Below are 20,827 nucleotides of genomic sequence, written 5' to 3' on the forward strand. Positions count from 1 at the left end.
TTGGTGCTGTCATCCCCTCACACCTAAAGGAAAGGCAGGCTTTTATCCACTTTTATCTGCTGTGTTGGTTGGTTGAGTGAGTATTGTTCCTTGGTGTCCCTCTGTTACATGACAATCCCTTTCTTCAGGTGGTGATAGCTGAACTCTGTCCCAAAAATTGTGTGTTTAGGGGTTGGTACGTGATGGTAGGAAAGAGCTTTCTTGGGCTTAAAAGGCTTGCTGTCTGAGAATCTGTGCAAACTGCATTGGTTATGCATTGCTTGTGATTTCAAGCTTCTTTTCCACAAAAGAGCTGTGATTTTTAAAAGAAAAGTTGAGATTCTAATTTTGTGTTTATAAAGGAGATCCCTCTCCCAAACAAATGTGTTTCAGCATTTGTGTATCCTGTTTTGTAACCTAGCCTATTGTTGAGGTTATCTTGACATCTTTTCCCCTCTCTCAAATCAGTTATTTTCTTTTGCCTAGTCTGCTATTTAAAGTTCCATGTAAGGTATCATTGAGGTGGCCGCTCTTTTATCTTAGTAACTGTACTGGGCATTAGCAGGTGGTTTTGGTAAGCCACATCTGTGTTTTCATTAGTGTGCTGCATCAGCAGCCTTTCCCAGATGTATCCTTCTTGCAGTTGTGTGAAGCGAGTTTTGTAGCTTTGGTAAAGGGCAGACTTTCTAGTTCTTTAAAAGGACAGGACTCTGCATGTCCTGAGTAGCCACCACTGCCCATTCCACACAAAATGATGCTTCTGCTGATGTTATGTGACAGTGCTGTACTCATTTAAGCCAGGAGCACAAGGTTTACTTCACAGTAAGCTTACTGGTGGTTTATGTCACAGAGTAAGAGGCTGTCTCTTCCTTCACCTCCCTTGTTGCTTATGCAGAAGCAGTTAGTGCAGTGTCCTAAAACAACAATAAAACCCAGCTTTTGGAAGCCTTCTAACTAATGTTTTTCATTTTCATAGAACACTTTTCCTTCAAATTCCTCAGAATACTTCATGAGTGTCAGAATGTTTTGGAGGAGGGATCAGATTTTTTTGTATGCAGCAAAGAAAGATAGGGTACAATGTCATGAAATAACTTGGCCGGATCCACGTCTTTGGTTGGCAGTCTCTCTGAGACCACATACTTTATCTGAGAGAACATAAGATGATGCGACTGCATGCACATCTCTGGGGAATGATGCATTGGTTGGATACTAGTCTTGTGGAACCTTTATGGTGACATGGATGGTGGGATTGAACTTGCCATCAGCAAGTTTGCCGATGACACCAAGCTGTGTGGTTTGGTTGATACGCTGGAGGGAAGGAATGCCATCCAGAGGGACCTTGACACACTTGTGAGGTGGGCTGATGCCAACCTCATGAAGTTTAACCATGACAAGTGCAAGATCCTACACATGGGTAAGAGCAATCCCAGGCACAGCTACAGGTTGGGCAGAGAAGAGATTCAGAGCAGCCCTGAGGAGAAGGACTTGGGGGTATTGGTCAATGAGAAAATGAACATGAACCAGCTTCAGTGTGTGCTTGCAGCCCAGAAAGCAACCGTATCCTGGGCTGCATCAAAAGCAGCATGACCAGCAGGTCAAAGGAGGTGATCCTGCCCCTCTACTCTGCTCCTGTGAGACCTCACCTGGAGCATTGTGTGCAGTTCTGGTGTCCTCAACATAAAAAGGACATGGAACTGTTGGAACAAGTCCAGGAGGCCACGAGGATGACCAGGGGGCTGGAGCACCTCCTGTATGAAGACAGGCTGAGAAAGTTGGGGCTGTTCAGCCTGGAGAAGAGAAGGCTGCATGGAGACCTCATAGCAGCCTTCCAGTATCTGAAGGGAACCCAGAAGGATGCTGGAGAGGGACTCTTCATTAGGGACTGTAGTGACAGGACAAGGGGTAATGGATTCAAATTTAAACAGGGGAAGTTTAGGTTGGATATAAGGAAGAAATTCTTTACTGTGAGGGTGGTGAGGCACTGGATTGGGTTGCCCAGGGAGGTTGTGAATGCTCCATCCTTGGCAGTGTTCAAGACCAGGTTGGAGAGAGCCTTGGGTGACATGGTTTAGTGTGAGATGTCCCTGCCCATAGCAGGGGGGTTGGAACTAGATGATCTTAAGGTCCTTTCCAACCCTAACTATTGTATGATTCTACATGGTGAGACACCACCAGTGTACGCAGAGAATTTATACAAGTTTTGGGTAGGATTTCCCAAAATCCTTTTTATTTAGTCCAGTGCATTATGTGAACTTTAAAAGCAATGCACTTTTAAAATTCTTCTGCCATCTTTCTATCTCTTGCATAAATTTTAAACAAAATAATGAAGTTTTACACCTCTATAGAATTTAAGGGTTTACTGCAGTAGCTGCTTTTGTTACAATCAAAGAGGTACCTAAGGAAGAGGAAAGAGTTCACTGCAGCATTCAATGTCAGTCATGTATTTAACTGTGACTGCAGATTGAAGTTCTGTCCTTGTGGAATGAAAACTGATCACTGTATCCATGTTCTGGTTTGCATGGAAATCATGGCATTTGCGCAGAATTTCTTTGATGCAAAAATACTATCTCCTTACTCAGTAAACAGTTGGGAAATCAAGTGTGGATGAAACTGGACTGACTGGACTGCAGCTTTGATATAAATCCTCCTTATTCATGCTTCCCTAAATACTGGTGGTATGACTGATGAAAAGACTTCCATCAGGATTGTTTTTGACATGTACTGCTCAAGGAAAATGCCTGATGGTCTTGTTCTGGCAATACAAGAGTTCAGAGACAGTGCAGACAGAAAAACTCATTTTGTACTGTGCCATCACACAGGCAGGATTGCAGAGCTTACGGTGACTGGAGGAGGCCAGCTTGCACTTCCTCTCCTAGCTCATGATTATATGTATCAGAAGCCTGGTAAGATTAAATGAAGACAGCTGTTTGAGTAGGTGTGTATGCGGAAAGACCACTGACAATGCCTCATGTTTATCTCTGTTGTGGTTGAACCCCAACTGAAAACTAAGCACCACACAGCTGCTCACTCCCTCCGCCCTGGTAGGCTGGGGTAAGAGAGCTGGAGAAGTAAAAGTGACAAACCTCATGGACTGAGATAAAGACAGCTTCATCAGCAAAGCAGAAGACATACACACAAGCAAAGCAAAACAAGGAATCCATTCACTGCTTCCCATCACAGGCAGGTGTTCAGTCATCTCCAGGAAAGCAGCTCCATCTTGTATAGTGGTTACTTGGGAAGACAAGAGACCGTAACTCAGAATGTCTCCCCCTTTCCTTCTTCTTCCCCCAGTTTTTATGCTGAGTATGATGGCATATGGATATGGGATAGAATATCCCTTGGGTAAGTCGGAGTCAGCTGTCCTGGCTGTGTCTCCTCCCAGCTCTCATGCACCCCCAGCCTATTCTTGATGGGGTGGTGTAAGCAGCAGAAAAAGCCTTGACTCTGTGAGGGCACTGCTCAGCAATAAATCATCCTGGTGTTATCAACAGTGTCTCTAGCACAAATCCAAAACATCTCTATGCTAGCTGCTATCCCAACATCCTGCACCAAAAATCCCTGTTTTTCGTTGCCATATAAAATTTGCAAAGGAGAATTAGGAAATCACATGAGGATGATGGTGATCACTAAGAATGATGAATTTTGACTATCAGATTGTGTTAGTCATTATCAGAGACAATGAAGTCTCTGTGCAATTAGGAGTAGACTTGGATAACTTGAGCAGCGTGTCTCGTATAGCAGCGTGCTGTCTTGGTGAACTCTGTGTACTTGGCTTCAATATAGATTTTCAAATTATTTATAAACATCTGTTCTGAATTTGGTGGGAGGATTGTTGACTGGGTGTGCACTGCTGTTTGCAAGACACAGTAAACCAGTTATGACTTAAAGAGAAATATCCCAAATGGCAGTGTATAGTTCTAAATAATGGGAAACATTGAAAACAAACTTGAGGTAAATTTACTTGACTGGTTATTTTTTGGTTTGTTTTAATTAATTAAAAACCCCTGCCAAAACTGGGTTGCTCATACTATTAGCAGCTTGACTTTCACAGGTTACAGCAGTAGGGATAAGGATATAGATTGTGTTGGTGTTGCAAAGGGGTGCTCTGTTTGGGAAGGTTGTGATTGTAGAAGCTTGTCACTAGAGTGCAGGAGCTCTAATGGATGAAGTCTTTGACATTCTTCTCTACCATTTCTCATGGAGCAGCATGGACTCTTGGGGCTCCTCTTATTGCAGCTTTGGTCTCTCAACAGATGTTTTATCAACTCATTTTGTTTGGAACAGAACTTACACAATTGCTCAGAACAGTAAAATAATCTCTGCCAGAGAGGAAGCATTGATGCTGTTGCTGTACTGCTTTTGAGATCCTCTGTCATAGTATATGTTGAAATTGTGTTTGGAGTTAACTTGGGTGATAGGAATTGGTAAGGAAGTATAAGTGCTTGCAACATTTACAGTGAAGGGTTATTTTTAAAGTTTTTATGAGTAGACACAAATTCTTTCAGAAGTTGTTTCAGATTTCTCATGTACTTGAGCAGTATATGTTGGCTTTGCTATGTTTGATTGGTGAGTACTTTGGTGGTCTGTATTTGTAGAAGCTGTTTCATTGCATAGCAGGACTACTGCAAATGACTCCAGTATTTTTGCTTGAGTGCATGTACATGGCTTTAAAATAAACAGACGACTTCTCAAAAGTCAGCTCCTTTGTTCTCCAAGTGCCTGTTATTTGAGAGGGTGGAGAAGCAGGGCAAATCTTATAGTCTTAAAATAAACAGCTTCCCCCTTTCTTTCCACCTACTGCTTCCTCCAGCTCTATATACCTCCTTGCACTCTGTACTCTGTCTCTGAACTCATCTAAGTGAATCCAGCAAGCTGGGTAATGTCCCTCTCAGGGGTCTTGATCCTCCTCCGATTCTTTTCTCCTGGCTTGTTTTAATGTGTCTTCCAGAGTGTTGTCCCTCTGGAGTTGCATTAACTTTACATTGTCTGGAGAAATCATTAGTCATAGGAACAGCAAATGGTACAAGGAAGTCTCCTTCGGACTGCCACAGCTGCTTTGCTTTTGTCAAGTCTCTCTTGTGGCTCCCTGTACAGCCCTGCCACTGCATTCCATACTTGTGTCCCTGTTCCATTGCTGACTGCATTTCTCCAAAACTTTCTGTGCCTGAGAAGATCCAGGTCTTTCCTGGGACATGTACCATTAAATGGTCTTGCTACAGCTTCATCTTCATACAGATGACTTCTTTTCATGCAAAGTAATTCCAAAGAGAGGCATTTCCCAAACACAGCATGATTTTTTCAGAAGTGGGAAAGAAGGAAGGATGGGAAAGCTAAATATCGGGATCACTGTATCTTCTGAGCAGCAGGAGTCAAATGTATTATTAGAGAAGTGTATTTTGGAGTACACTTTGGAGTGTACTTTGATTTTATTAGTACAAGCAGTACAGCTTTCATACCTGTGGAGCAAAGCACCCATTCCTAAGGGTGAAAAATTGTTTTATCAGTGAAATGCAAACTGCTGTGCACATTTGTGTAATGCTGTACTGATAAACACTATTTTTGTTGAGAGAGCTTTTGTAGTGTTTGCAGTCTGGAGTTAAGGTCAGAATATCTACAATGCTTGTGAGTCTGCTTTGCCTCCTGGGCTGTGGATATTAAACTGTGCTTTCTCTCCCAGAGTTCTTTGGTTTGTACCTAAATGAAACGTAATATAAACACAGGGTTATGAGGAGGTTGAATGTATGGTTTGTAGAGCTGGGAATGGCTGCAGGTCCAGTTCTGTTTATGCTCAATGCTTTCTGGCCGTGAAACTGCTGCACTAGAGAGTGATCTCCAATCACTTTGTGTTCCTGCCTTTTCTCTTGCTTTGGCTTAGCAACTGTGTGAGCAATGTACTCAGTGCTCTGGAAGGGCTCACTGGTCCTGTGGCACACTGAGTATTTATTTTGGGGTGTCTGTTTTGTGATCACAGCTGATCTGAATCATTACATTGAGGTATGATTGGTAGATCAGATGCAAGAAAAGAAGTGGAAACGTGGCAGGTTGGAGCAGAAAAGAGAAATTGCCTCTTGCAGCAGCTGCCTCTGCAGTTAAGATAAAGGTATGGGTGCTGAGTCTGTGCCCAGGGCAATGGGAGACTTTAGTTTTATCCCTCTTTGCTGGTGGCTTCTTGTCATGAGACTTGAACAGAACTACGTGATTTTGCATTGAGCTTTTTGTCTGCATCGTGAGGAATCCTTATTACTCTGTGGTTAAACGTGATGTGGTGATTTTATTTGGTTGTCTTTTTAATATTTATTTTAATATAAATATATAAATATAAGTTCATAATTTTTTACATAAGAATTTTTTGTACCTCAGAGGTTTTATGTTTGGAGTTTCTTCTTTATCTTGAATCTTCAGTAATGACTGTGGTCTAGGAGAGCACCAGGTCATGAGAATCCACAGCATAAAGTCATTCATTCACAGGGTTGTGTATAACACTTGTAGATGGAAGTCAGTGAGTTTCATGTAATTATTACAGGTGGGGTTGGGAGCAATGCTTGCTGTTGAGGTTCTGAGCTTATGCCCCCAGACTTACTTGTGTTGGCAAACACTTGCTTTTTACAACATATATGAAGTTGCATATGTACAGAATAAATGCATCAGTTGCAAATGTCTACCTTAAGATACAGCCTGTATCCTTAGGCTCTTGTTGTCCTTGTTCATTTGTTCTTCAGGAAGCCTTATGAGGCCTCCACTCAGTCCTCAGCTGTACGTAATGCAACATTTGGCACCCAGTTGTACGTAGCACAAGTGCCCTCTATTCTGAGTTTTCCTTTTTCTCCTGGGGTCTGACTCGGGGCTTTGGTGAGTGATGTGTTGAACTGCTGAACACTCACAGCTTAACCAAAACCTCTGGGAGTTGTGCTTGTGTTTTCTATGTGAAGTGCCATGTATAAGTATGTGTTACAGAAGGTACTAAGTTTAGTCTGTCTCTAGGCAACTTCTCAAAATCAGTAATGTGAAGTACAGAGACTTCAAGGTAAAGCATTATTTCTATCTGCAAAACAGGGATGGTCTATGCTCGAAAATCTGTTTAAAACTTCTGCATGCTTGTAAAGCTCAAATGCTACAGGGATGGTCTCTGTAGAAGTATTAAGTGTCCTAAGATGCTGTTTTGAATGTTGTTTTAGTACAGGAAGTGGGGGGTGAAAACAGAGAACGGGAGAGACCTTCAGAGGCAGGACATGTTGTGCTGTTTGCTGCCTAGAAATTAGAGCTGTCAGTGGAAGGAAATTATAGTCAGTGGGGGAGTAAATATGTCTGTACATATGTAATGAGAAAAAACAGATCTAGGGATATGAATGAAGAGTGGTCAACTGGGTTTGAATTTTCTAACTCTTGTTTTATCTTATTTGTTAACTGACCTGATGATAGGGGATAGGTATACAGCTAATCTCAAAGGATAGTGTTTGTGCCTTCAGTTTAATTTCAAATAGTGTGACAAAAATACAGTAAGGACAAAATTGCTTGCATTTTTAAATCAGCTTCTTCCAACTTTACAAAGGCGTTCATCAAAATACAGGTTTTGTCAAAATTAAACCTTATGGTAAAGCTGCAGCTTAGAAGATTTGTCAGTATCAGAGCACAAAGGAAAATACGGAAGAAATATAAAGGATAAAAAAAATATTTTTCCTGTTCTTCGCCTGTCAGTACTAAAGTGTTTGTTTTTGTGCTGTCATAGAAGTCGGCCACTGACCTCTTCTTCCTCATTTCTGTCCTGCTATGTATAAAAAGATCCACAATAATTATTTAGCTATCATGTCATTGGCCCAGAAATAAGGTGGTTTGTTTTTTTTTTTGCTTGGCCACATCCTTGTTTCATTGTTTTCTAGTGTGACTCATTTTGGAAGTGGAAGTTGGCTGTAGTAGCCAGTCATAGTTGCGTTCAGTGGAATTTTAGACAGTGCATGGTCCTTTGCACTTAGGGAGCAATCCTGTTCCTTTACATTTCAGCACAGTTTTGTTTATCTAAAAAGGACTTTGCTGAGGACTACAACAAACACTGTGGATTTTGTGGTAAAAATCAGACAGTGCAGCCTGATGACACTTGTGGCTCACAAGTATGTGATATGGATCCGTACTCCACAAAGCATAACCAATCAGTGCTCCACTCTACTTCCTTGAAGTTAAAACAACTCTTAATCAGAAATAAAATCCTAACAAAGTGTTTAGGACAAGGACCGAGGACTTTCAAACTGTTTCATCACCACAGTCCTGAGGTTTTGTAGTGTAGTGCCCCCCACTATTGAGGTACCTGACTGCAGCTGTACAAATGCTACACCCTGTCACAGAGTGTCTTATAAGCAAAAGTAGCTGGTTTATACCTCTGATTCGTAGTTCGTTAAACACAGATTTCTGTGGTTTACAAACTTGACATTCACCTTTCTGTGTCTTCATATTATATATGGATTTTTAAATGTGTTCTCTTTTCAGAGAGAGTGCAGAAGGAGGAAGAGTGATTGTAGAAGTTGATGGCAAAGTGGCAAAAATCAGAAATATAAAGGTATGCTTTTTTGTCATCTTCACTTTCTCGTATAAGGATTCTGATATCCTGATGCTTTTCTGTGTTTGCTTGGTTATTAAATCATTCTAAATGAAATGCTAAGGGAGAAGTTTAAACCAGCAAAGCTCTAGAATAAACCGCAGTGAAAGTGTGAGGGAGGATTGTTTTGGTTTGGGGTTGTTTGGTCTTTTTTTTGACAGGGGATGTAATATGTAGTTGTGTTTTCTGTATTTTACATTTGTGAAAGCTTCTGCAGTCTGGCTGTGCGCCATCATTCAAAGCTGTTAGTAAATTGCTCAGGATTTTGTGTTTATCTCTCTAACATCTGCATAATTTCTTTCCCTGTGTGCCTCCTCCTCATACTTGCGCTCAGAGTGCAACTGACTTGCATGAAATGGAGCAAAATGTGCTCAGCTACACTTCAGGCCTTGGTAAAAGACCAAGAGCTATAAGAATAAACTGAATGTAGCTGTTGTCCGTGAGAGTTCTGGAGCCAGCATGCATGGGAACCAGCCCTCTGGTTTAGGCTTTTGAACTACATAAAGCTCCTGTGGCACTTCACTAAATTAACAGAATAGAAGCAAAGCAATTTTATGTTGTCAAACATGTTTCTTGTCAAAAGGCAAATAAATGAACCATGAGATTACAGTGGGGATCCTAGAAGATGGATGCATTTTGTATTTCTTGTCTCCTTTTTCTTTATATCTGCAAGCAATTCAGCTATTCTAAGTAGCTGGTCCAAGAATACATTAGGTTTTGAAGAGAAACCCTGGCAAAAATGGAATCAAAGGAGTTAAATTATTTACCTTTTTCATTATAATTATTTTTGTAGTGAATACAGGTGCTTGTCTTTAAAGAAAGAAGAGGAAAAGTATTAGTGGCATGAGAGGCCTCATGGATGTAAAATATTGCTTATGTTTTGCCTATTTCCTTTTCAAAGGGTGTATTTATAGAATCATAGAATAGTTTGGGTTGGAAAGGACCTTAAGATCATCTAGCTCCAACCCCCTGCCATAGGCAGGGACACCTCACACTAAACCATGTCATCAAAGGCTTCGTCCATCCTGGCCTTGAACACTGCCAGGGATGGAGTATTCACAACCTCCCTGGGCAACCCATTCCAGTGCCTCACCACCCTCACAGTAAAGAATTTCTTCCTTATATCCAATCTAAACTTCCCCTGTTTAAGTTTGAACCCAACACCCCTTGTCCTATCATTACAGTCCCTAATGAAGAGTCCATCCCCAGCATCCTTATAGGCCCCCTTTAGATACTGGAAGGCTGTTCCAGGCTGAGCAGCCCCAACTTTCTCAGCCTGTCTTCATATGGGAGGTGCTCCAGTCCCTGATCATCCTTGTGGCCTCCCCTGGACTTGTTCCAACAGTTCCAAGTCCTTTTTATGTTGAGGACACCAGAACTGCACACAATGCTCCAGGTGAGGTCTCACGAGAGCAGAGCAGAGGGGCAGGATCACCTCCTTTGACCTGCTGGTCATGCTTCTTTTGACACAGGGCTGTGAGGATTTGAGCACCTTAGCTTCCCTGAGCAGGTGGAGGCCTCAGTCCCACCGTTGCCTAATGGGGTCCAGCTGAAGCTTGTCAGGCCCAGAGGACTTTTGTTTGTATTTGTTTAAAGGAGCTGTGGGTTGCCTCAGCATCCTGGGGAAACCACAGCAGTGGGGCTGGTTGTTTGTGTTGGGCCTAGGAGGGTTCTTTGGAGATGCAAAGAGGCTGACTTCTGGATGTTTGCTCTCGTGGGGTTTTGTAATTGTTAAATAAAGGGAGTGAGTTTGCTTTATGTATAAACTATATTTAGGCAAGCTTTGAATTTAAGTTAGTGTCTAATATTTATACACCAATGTCTATATTGTTTTATCTGGGGTAGGTGTGCTTTGCAGTTCAGAACAAAGCCCTTCATCATCTCTGTGATCAGGGGCTGCTTTTCATGAGGTGGAGGGTTTTCTTTAATTATTTTTAATTTTTACTCTACACATTGCAGTAGGAAGGCAGTGCTCCAAGCTGTCTTCTGCTTATTGCTGTAAAAAAACTAAGGAAATTAAAGGTAACTGCACTGAGTCGTGACACTTAAAGTGTTACTATTGAAGATGACTTGTAGGCTTGTTGAGATCTTAATTCTGACCAAAGGAAACCTTGTTTATATTTAATTCAAGATAACAATTTTAGAATCATGCAGAAGTTAAAATTCATGAAACACTCTTACTTCAAAGATAGTTTAAAATTATTTCTGTCCTCTTTGGTTTTGCTTGGTTGAAAAACCCCACAAGCCTCACTGATGGGCCTGTAAATTAATCTTCCCTGTAAACTTTCCAGCTGGCAGCAGAGTTCAGTGCTTACAGCATCCTTTATCCAGTACTCTGGCAGACAGCACTGTCACCCCTGGTTTCTGGGGCCATTAGTGAAGCAGTTTGTTTAGGTACCAAAATATAACAAACCTTTTTTTCCTGCTTATGTTACTGCAAAGGTTACAATAATGTTACCAATTAGGTCAAAACTGCATGTGGAGAGTGTTAATTTTGTGTAATGTTTTGACTCATTGCTCCCCTTCTTTGATGAGTAGAGCAATGAATGTCTAGTTCCTTGTTCGTAAGCTTATCTATTGTATTACAAATCTCTTGGTCAAGATTATACAGAAAGACTTGTACGAGTCCCTTAATTTCAGTCACTGTTTCTTACTATTATGCTAGAAAGGCTTCACTGTCATTATTATTAACCCATAAAGGTCAGGTTTGTTTTTGTGAGTACAGGCCCAGTGACAGAAGCATTAGATTGCAACCTTGACTAAGCTAAGGGGAAATGGGGGAAGAGACATTTTCAACTGTGCAGTGGGAAAGTTGTTTTTGTTTTCTCACTTGGGGTCTGATTTCTGTTATATGATTCACAGTGAAATAGAAGAATGACAGAGAGGTATCTAGAGGTTTGTAGAGCTTTTCTGCTAATACATAGATGTGTAGATTAACTCAATTATTGTATACAGTCTGGAGAACCTTAGCTGTAGTAAATGAACCCTTCAGTAAAAATGCTTCAGAAGGTTGCATTTCTCTTCCTCACTCTGAGCATCAAAGAAAATTGAATAAAGAGGATAAACTGTTTGCCATGCCTTTTCCACAATACAAATTCTAGATAAACTTCCTGTTAGTTTTAAAATGCTTGTGTTCTGGTCAGCTTCAAAGTGACGTGGTCTTTCTGTCTTTTTCCTTCTGTTGTCAGGTTGACAGTAGGCTTGATAGTACTTGGGACTCAAGAGAAAAGACTGTGGCCTTCAGTTTTGATTACTGCTACTGGTCAGTTGATCCAGAAGATCCAAAGTATGCATCTCAGGAAATGGTATGTGTTGCTGTTCTTCATGTCTATGTTCCCATCCCATTTTGTCCTTCATAATGCCACCTACAGGAAGAAATTGAGACACAGGGTACATGAAATATAATTTTATTTTCTGCCCCATCTTTTTCTTACCTTGTTTGTAATATCACAGTGCTCAGTCTGTTTTGTCTTAAATAGGTGCAGTAGGACTTCAATACCCTTGTTTGTCAACTAATGCACACTTTCATTAGATCTGTTAATTTCAGTAGTGATCATGAAGTGTGCTAATCTGAGAACTCTAGTTTAACAGTGAGATTTGGGATGGGGGATTGGGTTCTAAAGGGAGAGAGCTCTGAAGTGGAAGGAAGAGTGCAAAGTGATTTTGCTGAGAGGATCAGCAGTGAAGTAATCACACCTTTAAGTAACGACAGTAAATTTTACTTATACTGTATTGTTCTGAGCACTTTTCCTTGCTAAAGCATCAGAAATCCCTTGTAACTGATGGAGACTCCTCCTAGAAGATCTGATCCTTGATGGATTAAGAAAGAAGATTGAAGGATTCAGTATTAAAATAGGTGGTGATTACATTCCTTGTTAATGAGTGATTATTAAATCTGCTCCAAATAAATACAACATACAGCAAAGCTGTCTGAATTTTTCACTATGCACGCATACCAACATGTCAGCATTAAAATGAGGTTTTACTGCTGTTTTGTCTTCAGAATTATTTAATTTAATTTTTCTTGTCAGTACAATTGTTCCTGAAAATCAAACTGTATAATTGTGCTGCTTTTCACAGTAAGCATCACTTAAAACAGAGCTAGTCCTGTAAAATGTTTATTTCTGGTACTGATGAGCACAGGATTGTTTTAGTTTTGGGAGTCAATATTTGAAAAACTATCAGGTTTGTCAATTACCAGAACTAGAGGGGAAATTCTTGACTGTGCTCTGTTTCATTCTTGGTACAGGAGTGTGAAAGAGGTTTGGGGAATTTGGGAAGTGTATTTACTGTGTGTACATTCATATTATTTAAAAGTTGTCTTTCTGAAGTATTCAGCACTAGATAAGCTTCCATTTTAGATATTGCAAATAATAAACCTGTAAATGTTAAATTGCTGGGGTTCCTCCCAACCCCTCTTATATTTTCTTAGTTGCTTATTTTGATTTTTGTGTTCGTTATATCTGTCACCATACACTTAGAAAGTTGGCTTCCTAGCTGGAACAGTTTAGCAGATGAAATGTTGATGCATACAGTTTGCCAAGTAATTTTATATCTCCTCAGTATGAACAGTTATCAAAGCGTTAAGTGGAAAATATAAATATTAGCTACAAAGCATAAATTTTTGTTCTGGTTGTTATTATATACTAGTGCAATAGAAAAAGAATGTAAAATGCAATATAAACACAGCTTCCTTGCTGGGGCTGTGTAGGTATTTCAGACAATGTGAAGAACATTGTGTTATAAAATGTGGCTGTATCCAATAAAAACACTGAAGGGGAAACATGAACTCCTTGGCCACAGACAGTGAAGTAACAGGCCGTAGTTTCTTTACTTGTGTCCTAAGGCTGGCTGAAGGGATGTCCAGTGCTGCCTCATGTAACCATTGGGTTCCTGATCCTTAGACGTACATCTTACATGAGTTAAGAAAAGTCTAGAGGTGGGCTGATGCTTTGGAAGGCCTAGAGTCCTGAGTGAATTTCTTGGGCTTTTTACCTGTCTTGGTGCTTGTAGAACCAGGAAAGCATACTTTAAATGTCCTTGAGAAGAGGGCTACTGGAATACTGCAGTCTTGCCATGCTTTTGTGCATTTGTCCGCCTCATGCTGTATGAATGAAGTTTATTGTACTAATTCCATGTTTTGAATCATTATTTCAGTGCTGACCTTGAGATTTCTGAACTTCCTTATGGCAATGATGCTATCAGCAGCCAAAGGAGTTATGGTGATATTGTCATCCCATAAAAGCTTTCTTTCATGAGCTGACCTTGGATTACTTTCCCTTGAGGATGTCCTGCCAACTGTTATCATACGTGATTGGTGTATTGGTTGAGGATGACAAGTAGATTAAAGTATCTGCCTTCAGGTTCATTTTGTGGAATGCTGCTTTCTGGTAAACTGTCTATTTTATCCTCTGGATAGATGTATAAAAATGAATTCTTAACAGCTGCTTCAGTTGTTAAGAATTCTGTGGCAATAAACCAATAGTGCAAGGGCTGCAAATCATAAATGCTGTTTATGTAAAACCAGGATTTTAAAGGTACAAATCTGCTTTGAATACTTCTTACAGTTTCTTCCAGATGTTAACATTGTTCACTTCAGGTTCCTGTCCCTTGCATTCCAGAGACGACTACACCAAATGCATGTTATTCCCTATATGTTTTGATCATATAGTTCACAGGTATTTGTGGCAGGCTTAAATCACACATGTGTAATTAATTTCAAATGTTTGGATGCAAAGTTTGGATTTATTTTCTGTTTATAAAGACCATGATCTCTCTATCACCAGTATTTCCATTTTGGCAAATACAAGTCAAATACATGCTGCCCACCTTGGTTGTTTTTCCTAATCCATTCAAGTTAATATTTCTTTTATTGCCTTTTTAAATTAAAAAAAATATAGGGAGGGTTGTTTGTAGTTGGTTTTTTTTGTTTTGTTTTGTTTTGTTTTTTCACCCTAATCTGGGGAGAGCAGAGCTCACAGTACAATAAACTGAAGAGGAACTGAACCAATTTAGTAAACCTGCAATGCCCATGTGACAGATGATGTGTCTTTATTTATTTTTAATGGCACTGGAACTGGAAGTGCTTTTCCCTTCAAAAAGCTGGAGCAAAAAGAGTAAAAAATAGAAATTATATTTAAGTGTTGCTGTCCACATTTTTTTAAGGTTGAATCTAAGAATTAGTTCCACTTCACGATATATCAAAGCATTATTTGTTTGACATTGCATAAGTAATGGAAGCCTCCTCTTATCTCTGAAAAGAGGAAAATTTAAAATTAAATTAAATTAAAAACAATGCTGAATTTTGACTGCTGAAATAAGATCCCATCATTGTTGATCTCTGTGAAACAGGTTTCTTAGCAGACACAACCTGTAGGATAGCTGTCAGTTTTGGAAGATGGTTTAAGTTAACAAATAGAATCATAGAATAGTTACTGTTGGAAAGGACCCAGTTCCAAGCCGCCTCCATGGGCAGGGACACCTCACACTAAACCATATCACTCAAGGCTTCATCCAACCTGGCCTTGAACACCGCCAGGGATGGAGCATTCACAACCTCCCTGAGCAACCCATTCCAGTACCTCACCACCCTCACAGTAAAGAATTTCTTCCTTATATCCAATCTAAACTTCCTCTGTTTAAATTTGAACCCATTACCCCTTGTCCTGTCTCTACAGTCCGTAATGAAAAGTCCCTCCCCAGCATCCTTCTAGGCCCCCTTCAGATACAAGAAGGCTGCTATGAGGTCTCCACACAGCCTTCTCTTCTCCAGGCTGAACAGTCCCAAGTTTCTCAGTCTATATTCATACAGGAGGTGCTCCATTCCCTGATCATCCTCGTGGCCTCCTCTGGACTTGTTCCAACAGTTCCGTGTCCTTTTTATGTTGAGGACACCAGAACTTCACACAATGCTCCAGGTGAGGTTTCACGAGAGCAGAGTAGAGGGGCAGGATCACCTCCTTCGACCTGCTGGTCATGCTTCTCTTGATGCAGCCCAGGATACGGTTGCTTTCTGGGCTGCAAGCACACACTGAAGCTGGCTCATGTTCATTTTCTCATCCACCAACACCCCCAAGTCCTTCTCTGCACGGCTGCTCTGAATCTCTTCTCTGCCCAACCTGTAGCTGTGCCTGGGATTGCTCCGACCCACGTGTAGGACCTTGCACTTGGCATGGTTAAACTTCATGAGGTTGGCATCAGCCCACCTCACAGGCATGTCAAGGTCCCTCTGGATGGCATTCCTTCCCTCCAGCACATCAGCCGAACCACACAGCTTGGTGTCATCGGCAAACTTGCTGAGGGTGCACTCAATCCCACTGTCCATGTCAGCAACAAAGATGTTAAACAAGACTGGTCCCAACACTGATCCCTGAGGTACACCACTCACCACTAAGATACCACCAAATAAACAGACTTTGACTGTTATTTAAGATTATTTTCTCATTTAAAGCATTTGAGGAACTAGATATGAGCCAGAGTTACATTTTCTTTATTTCTCTCCTAACTGGTGAAATACAGAGCTACCAAGTGTTTCCAATGATGACCCAGTAATTTGTAGGCTCAATTTATAAGTCTGATAGTAGTAGTCTGAATTCTTAGTCTTCCTTTTGAGGTTATATAAATTTTTCACAAAATGTAAGTTTTTTTTAAGTAGTTCAGCTATGCAAGTATTATGTTCATTTTCCAAATAAGCTGTAGTCCAATTTTTACAGTGTTACCTCTGGTTTTTAGGTGGCCAGTTTGGGATCCTTGGGTCTATTGCTTTTGTTTTTTTTTTTTTGCTGGGCAGCTGAATACTTTGTGCTGATGCTGAACTGATGTTTTCATCTGTTTTTACAGATGTGCAATTCTTTCCAAAGGGAAGCCTACCTTCTTTTGTTAAAGACAGTTTTGGGGGGGGTTGTAAGTGGATTTGTTAGTGCATAAACAGAATAGAGTATCAAGAAACACCCAAAGGGAAGGGTCACTGGCTAAATCAAGCAGGGCTACTGGCCACCAAAGGAAGAAGAAAACAGATTTGCTACATCTTTCTAAATACAGAGAGACAAATGAGGCAGTAGGGCTACAGGACAGAGAGAAAGAAACTGAGTATCAAAAACTTGTGTGGGACTAGAGAAAGAAGGGGTAGCAAATAAATGTGAATCTGGGATAGGGCAGAACACCTAATGGGCAAACTAGGAACCAAAAGGAAACTCTAAAAGATTATATAGGCATTTAAAATGGAAAAGCCATGCTCGTTTTTTTGTGATTCTATCTCTGTAATTTGTTACCTGCATTTTCTAGGTTATAAACAAGGGAATGTTTTTCCAAACGGTCACTTTCAAGATAAAGTTATACTCTTAAAAAAACCTAAAACTTTTGATGATGTTTTATATTCTTAAAAAAAACCTAAAACTTTTGATGATATTCCTTTTCCTGCCATTTTTGAGACAAATATGTTTTTTCTCTCATGCTGTTGTAGTTCAGTCTTGTGGAAGGAGAATGGTGTCTGCACCTGGACATCATTATTTGCATACAATGAAGTAGCTTCACCATGTTTCCCTGCATTCTTGTATTGAGTTTTTCTGGGAGGTGAATTTGATACTATATGAAACCTTCTTTAGGAAAAGGGGACGTTTTGTGTAAAAGTGACTATTGCTTCCTTCTCCCCCACCCCCTTCCTCCACAGATGTCTTCAGGAAGCTGTGTGTGGTTCATGATTGTTTTCCAAAGGCAATGTTGGAAATCCATCGCTCTTTAGCCATTGTATAACTGGGATTATGCCTTAATAGGGATTAATGACATATTTCCATTTTGTAGTAAAAATACTATATGATAATGATTTCATAATGATATTTAGGGTAATAATTTTTATTCTTCTAGACAGATTCAGGCTTGCTGATTCATTCTGGTGGTTGAATGTGGTAGATATTTTGTAGGTACTTTGGGACCTTTATAGTCATCCTGCAAACATCTAAATTTAAACTTATTTAAATTCTTGTCTGGCATAGAACAGTCTGTTTCAATCTCTTGGGTTTCCTTTGTAAAACCTAAAATAGATCTGAATCTTCCCTCTAGTCTTTTTTTAGCTCCACTAAGCAAAAAACCAAAATGTTTAAAACAATTACAAACTTAAGTAAATTCCCATTTAAATCCCACTGACAAAAAAAGTCAGCTTGATCTAATATAAGAGCAGTTAAACAAAATCTGAAGGGTATTCTGCACAAGAGTATCCTTAAGGCTACAGGAACACATGGAAGCACGAAGTATTCTTGTTGTTGGTTGTTAGAGTTTCAGTCCTCAGCTTCCCTCCAGCCATCCTACCCATCCGGTTATTGTGCATGCACAGTAACTGTGGTGGGCAGACTGACCTACAGGATGTGCAAGCAGGTATTTACACACAACAGTTGCCATAGATGGCTGGTGTGTAGCAATCTGTTGCTTTTGATAAGAGGAATATGTGCCATGACTAATAGGCTTTGAATATTAGGGACAGTGAAATCCAGAGAAGTGTTGAACTGCTCAGCTTCCACTGGTTTCAGTGGGATCCAGATCTCCAATTGCATTTTCTCAAAATGCTTTTTGTAGGCCTCAAGCTTAGCTGTTGTATCTCAGTGTATCAGTTAAATGGTGAGGATAATGTTTATAAAGGAAATTGTGATTTAGATGTTAGAAATTTTACCTCAGGCTTGTGTAAGAATGACATAGATCATATTCATATAGGTCAAGAAATTTCACACTTCTGGGCTTGGCTTGATAAGGATTTTATTTAGGTTTGGCATAATGGTTTATGGTTTATGCAGGTATGAATATTTCCCGAGTGGCTCTCTGAATATTATCACTTTCAGTAATGCTGTGACCCTTATTGGGCCTTCTAATATGAGTCATAAAAGCACTTGACCAAAAAGGCCACGACCAAACAAACAGATTACTGTCTCTGAAGTAAATCTAAGAAATACGAGAGTGCACAGAGATGGTTGTAAACAGCTGAGTGGTGATATGTTTTTGCTCTTTTTCCCCTGAAAGATTACATTGTCTTTTGGATGAGAAGTGGCAGCCTATTCAGAAAAAAACCCACATTAAAATAAACTTGGTTTCAAAATTTTGTATGGGCTTCTCTGTGTGTCGAGGTTGCACTGTGATGTATCACATGTGAGAAGTATTATCTTTAACAAATCAGGATGGTTTTACAAGTGAGAAAGTAGTAAGGGTATGAAAACAAATTCTATTATGAATGTCAATATCTGCTCCTAATTCCTCACTTCCCCATTCTTCAGAACTGGTTTACCAACGTGAGTGAAAGAATAACTGTCTCTCTTTTGATGCACTTCACTGTGCATTTGAACCATTGAAGGTTTTACATCCTGCTCAGAAGCAAGACAGTGTGTTAAATGTAAGGTCGTTTATACCTAGACTTTTTATATAAAGTGACACAGGTTCTCATTGTCTGTCCATTCTAGATGTGTGCTAGAAAGAACTCCCTTACATTCAAATACGTTATCTAATTATTTTTATCTTTGTTTATAAATATATTCATTGAGAAGATTGTGTTTTATTCTGTGCTCTGAAGGCAGAAATGGGGATTCCTGATGGCTCATGAGGGTGAGCATACATGAGCCCTGTAAACAGATTTTTCCGTTTCTTTTTTGTTTTCAAAGTACCATAATTGCTTTTCATCACATTTAACTTCCCAGGATAACTGGGTTTTATACTACTTCCAGAGGAGGCCACAAGGATGATCAGGGGGCTGGAGCACCTCCCATATGAAGATAGGCTGAGACAGCTGGGGCTGTTCAGCCTGGAGAAGAGAAGGGTGTGTGGAGACCTCAGAGCAGCCTTCCAGTATCTGAGGGGGGCCTACAGGGATGCTGGTGAGGGACTCTTCATTAGGGACTGTAGTAATAGGACAGGGGATAATGGGTTAAAACTTAAACAGCAGAGGTTTAGACTGGATATAAGGAGGAAGTTCTTTACTGTGAGGGTAGTGAGGCACTGGAATGGGTTGCCCAGGGAGATTGTGGATGCTCTGTCCCTGGCAATGTTCAAGGTAATGTTGGAGAGAGCCTTGGGTGTCATGATTTAGTGTGAGGTGTCCCTGCCCATGGTAGGGGGGTTGGAACTAGATGATCTTAAGGTCCTTCCCAATCCAAACTATTCTATGATTCTAGGTAAAATAGTCAGGGAGAGGTGCAGATGGGCAGATGTATTTCTTGCCTCCTTGTCAGAGTCTAACTAAAAAGCAAATAGAAGAGATACGTTTGTTTTAATATGCAGCATCTTCAGTATGGTGCTAGGGGGTTTGTTTTATTTTTGGAGGGTTTTGTTTGTCTGTTTTACATGTTAATTGAAAAAGTTAGGAAAAGTTACACAACAGTCTTGTTTGGAAGCAAACCATTGCAGCATACTCTCCAGCCCTTCACCAGACTATGTCACTGTGCTTGCTCCTCTTCTTTATATTTTTTATTTATTAATGCAAATGCTTTATATCACACTTCTGAAGAACTTTAACTGAGAGACCTTTCCTTTCTAAGCTGAGATTTTGATGCTTCCGTACATTCACTGTGGGATTCAAGTTTTTAATTGTCTTGCAAATCCTCAAGACAAATTCAAAACCTATTACCAGCCTATGGGCTTCATTCTGAAAGTGATAACAAAATAAAGCTGTGATTTAGATCTCCTGAAAAATCTTTAAATTTCTTTCTCCCCTTGCCCCCCTGCCCCATGGCTTGCTGTAAAGGAGAAGGAGGAGGTGGCTGTGGGTGTAAATGGCATTTTGGCATGAAATATTTGAAAAGCAGTGAGCATTCCATCCTCAAGATTTTTTTCTTCCTTCAATCCAGAGGGAGACAGAAGTGAAAAGGGGAACATGCAGTTAAAAAAAAAAGGCTTTTTGTGCAATAATTGGATCAGTATTTAATGGAGTATGGTGGAGGGAAGGAAACCACCATGAGTGCATGCTGTATAGCTTCTGCCAGCAGCACAGCTGCTGTGTTCAGTTCGTGATCGAATAAGGTCAGTTTTCTGACTACACCAACATTTCTTTGCAGAAAACTTCTCTGGGAACTATTGTGAATAATTGCAAACTTCAAAGCAGGCTTTATTGGAAGACACAAAAGAGCCAAGTTGATTTTCAGTTTACCATGCATAACATAAAAAGCATTGTATTTTGAGGAGACAAATAAGTTTGAAATAACTGAGGAATTAATTGATAGAAATATATAGAGTCATATGCATTCATATGCAACTATAATTTAATGCAGATACATTTCAAATATGAAGCCT

The 20,827-nt window shown here is 40.1% G+C and overlaps 1 protein-coding gene across 1 annotated transcript in view; it reads left to right on the top strand.

Annotated features, from left to right (window-relative positions):
- The window catches only part of STARD9 (StAR related lipid transfer domain containing 9), a 106,622-nt gene that overhangs the window by 6,848 nt on the left and 78,947 nt on the right, over positions 1-20,827 (top strand). The window contains exons 2-3 of the mRNA XM_031044536.2: positions 8,458-8,527; positions 11,755-11,871. Of these exons, the coding sequence (XP_030900396.2) occupies positions 8,458-8,527; positions 11,755-11,871 (187 nt within the window). The remainder of the gene's footprint in view (positions 1-8,457; positions 8,528-11,754; positions 11,872-20,827) is intronic.

Source organism: Melopsittacus undulatus, chromosome 4 (genome assembly GCF_012275295.1).
Source record: "Melopsittacus undulatus isolate bMelUnd1 chromosome 4, bMelUnd1.mat.Z, whole genome shotgun sequence".
NCBI classification, from domain to species: Eukaryota; Metazoa; Chordata; class Aves; order Psittaciformes; family Psittaculidae; genus Melopsittacus; species Melopsittacus undulatus.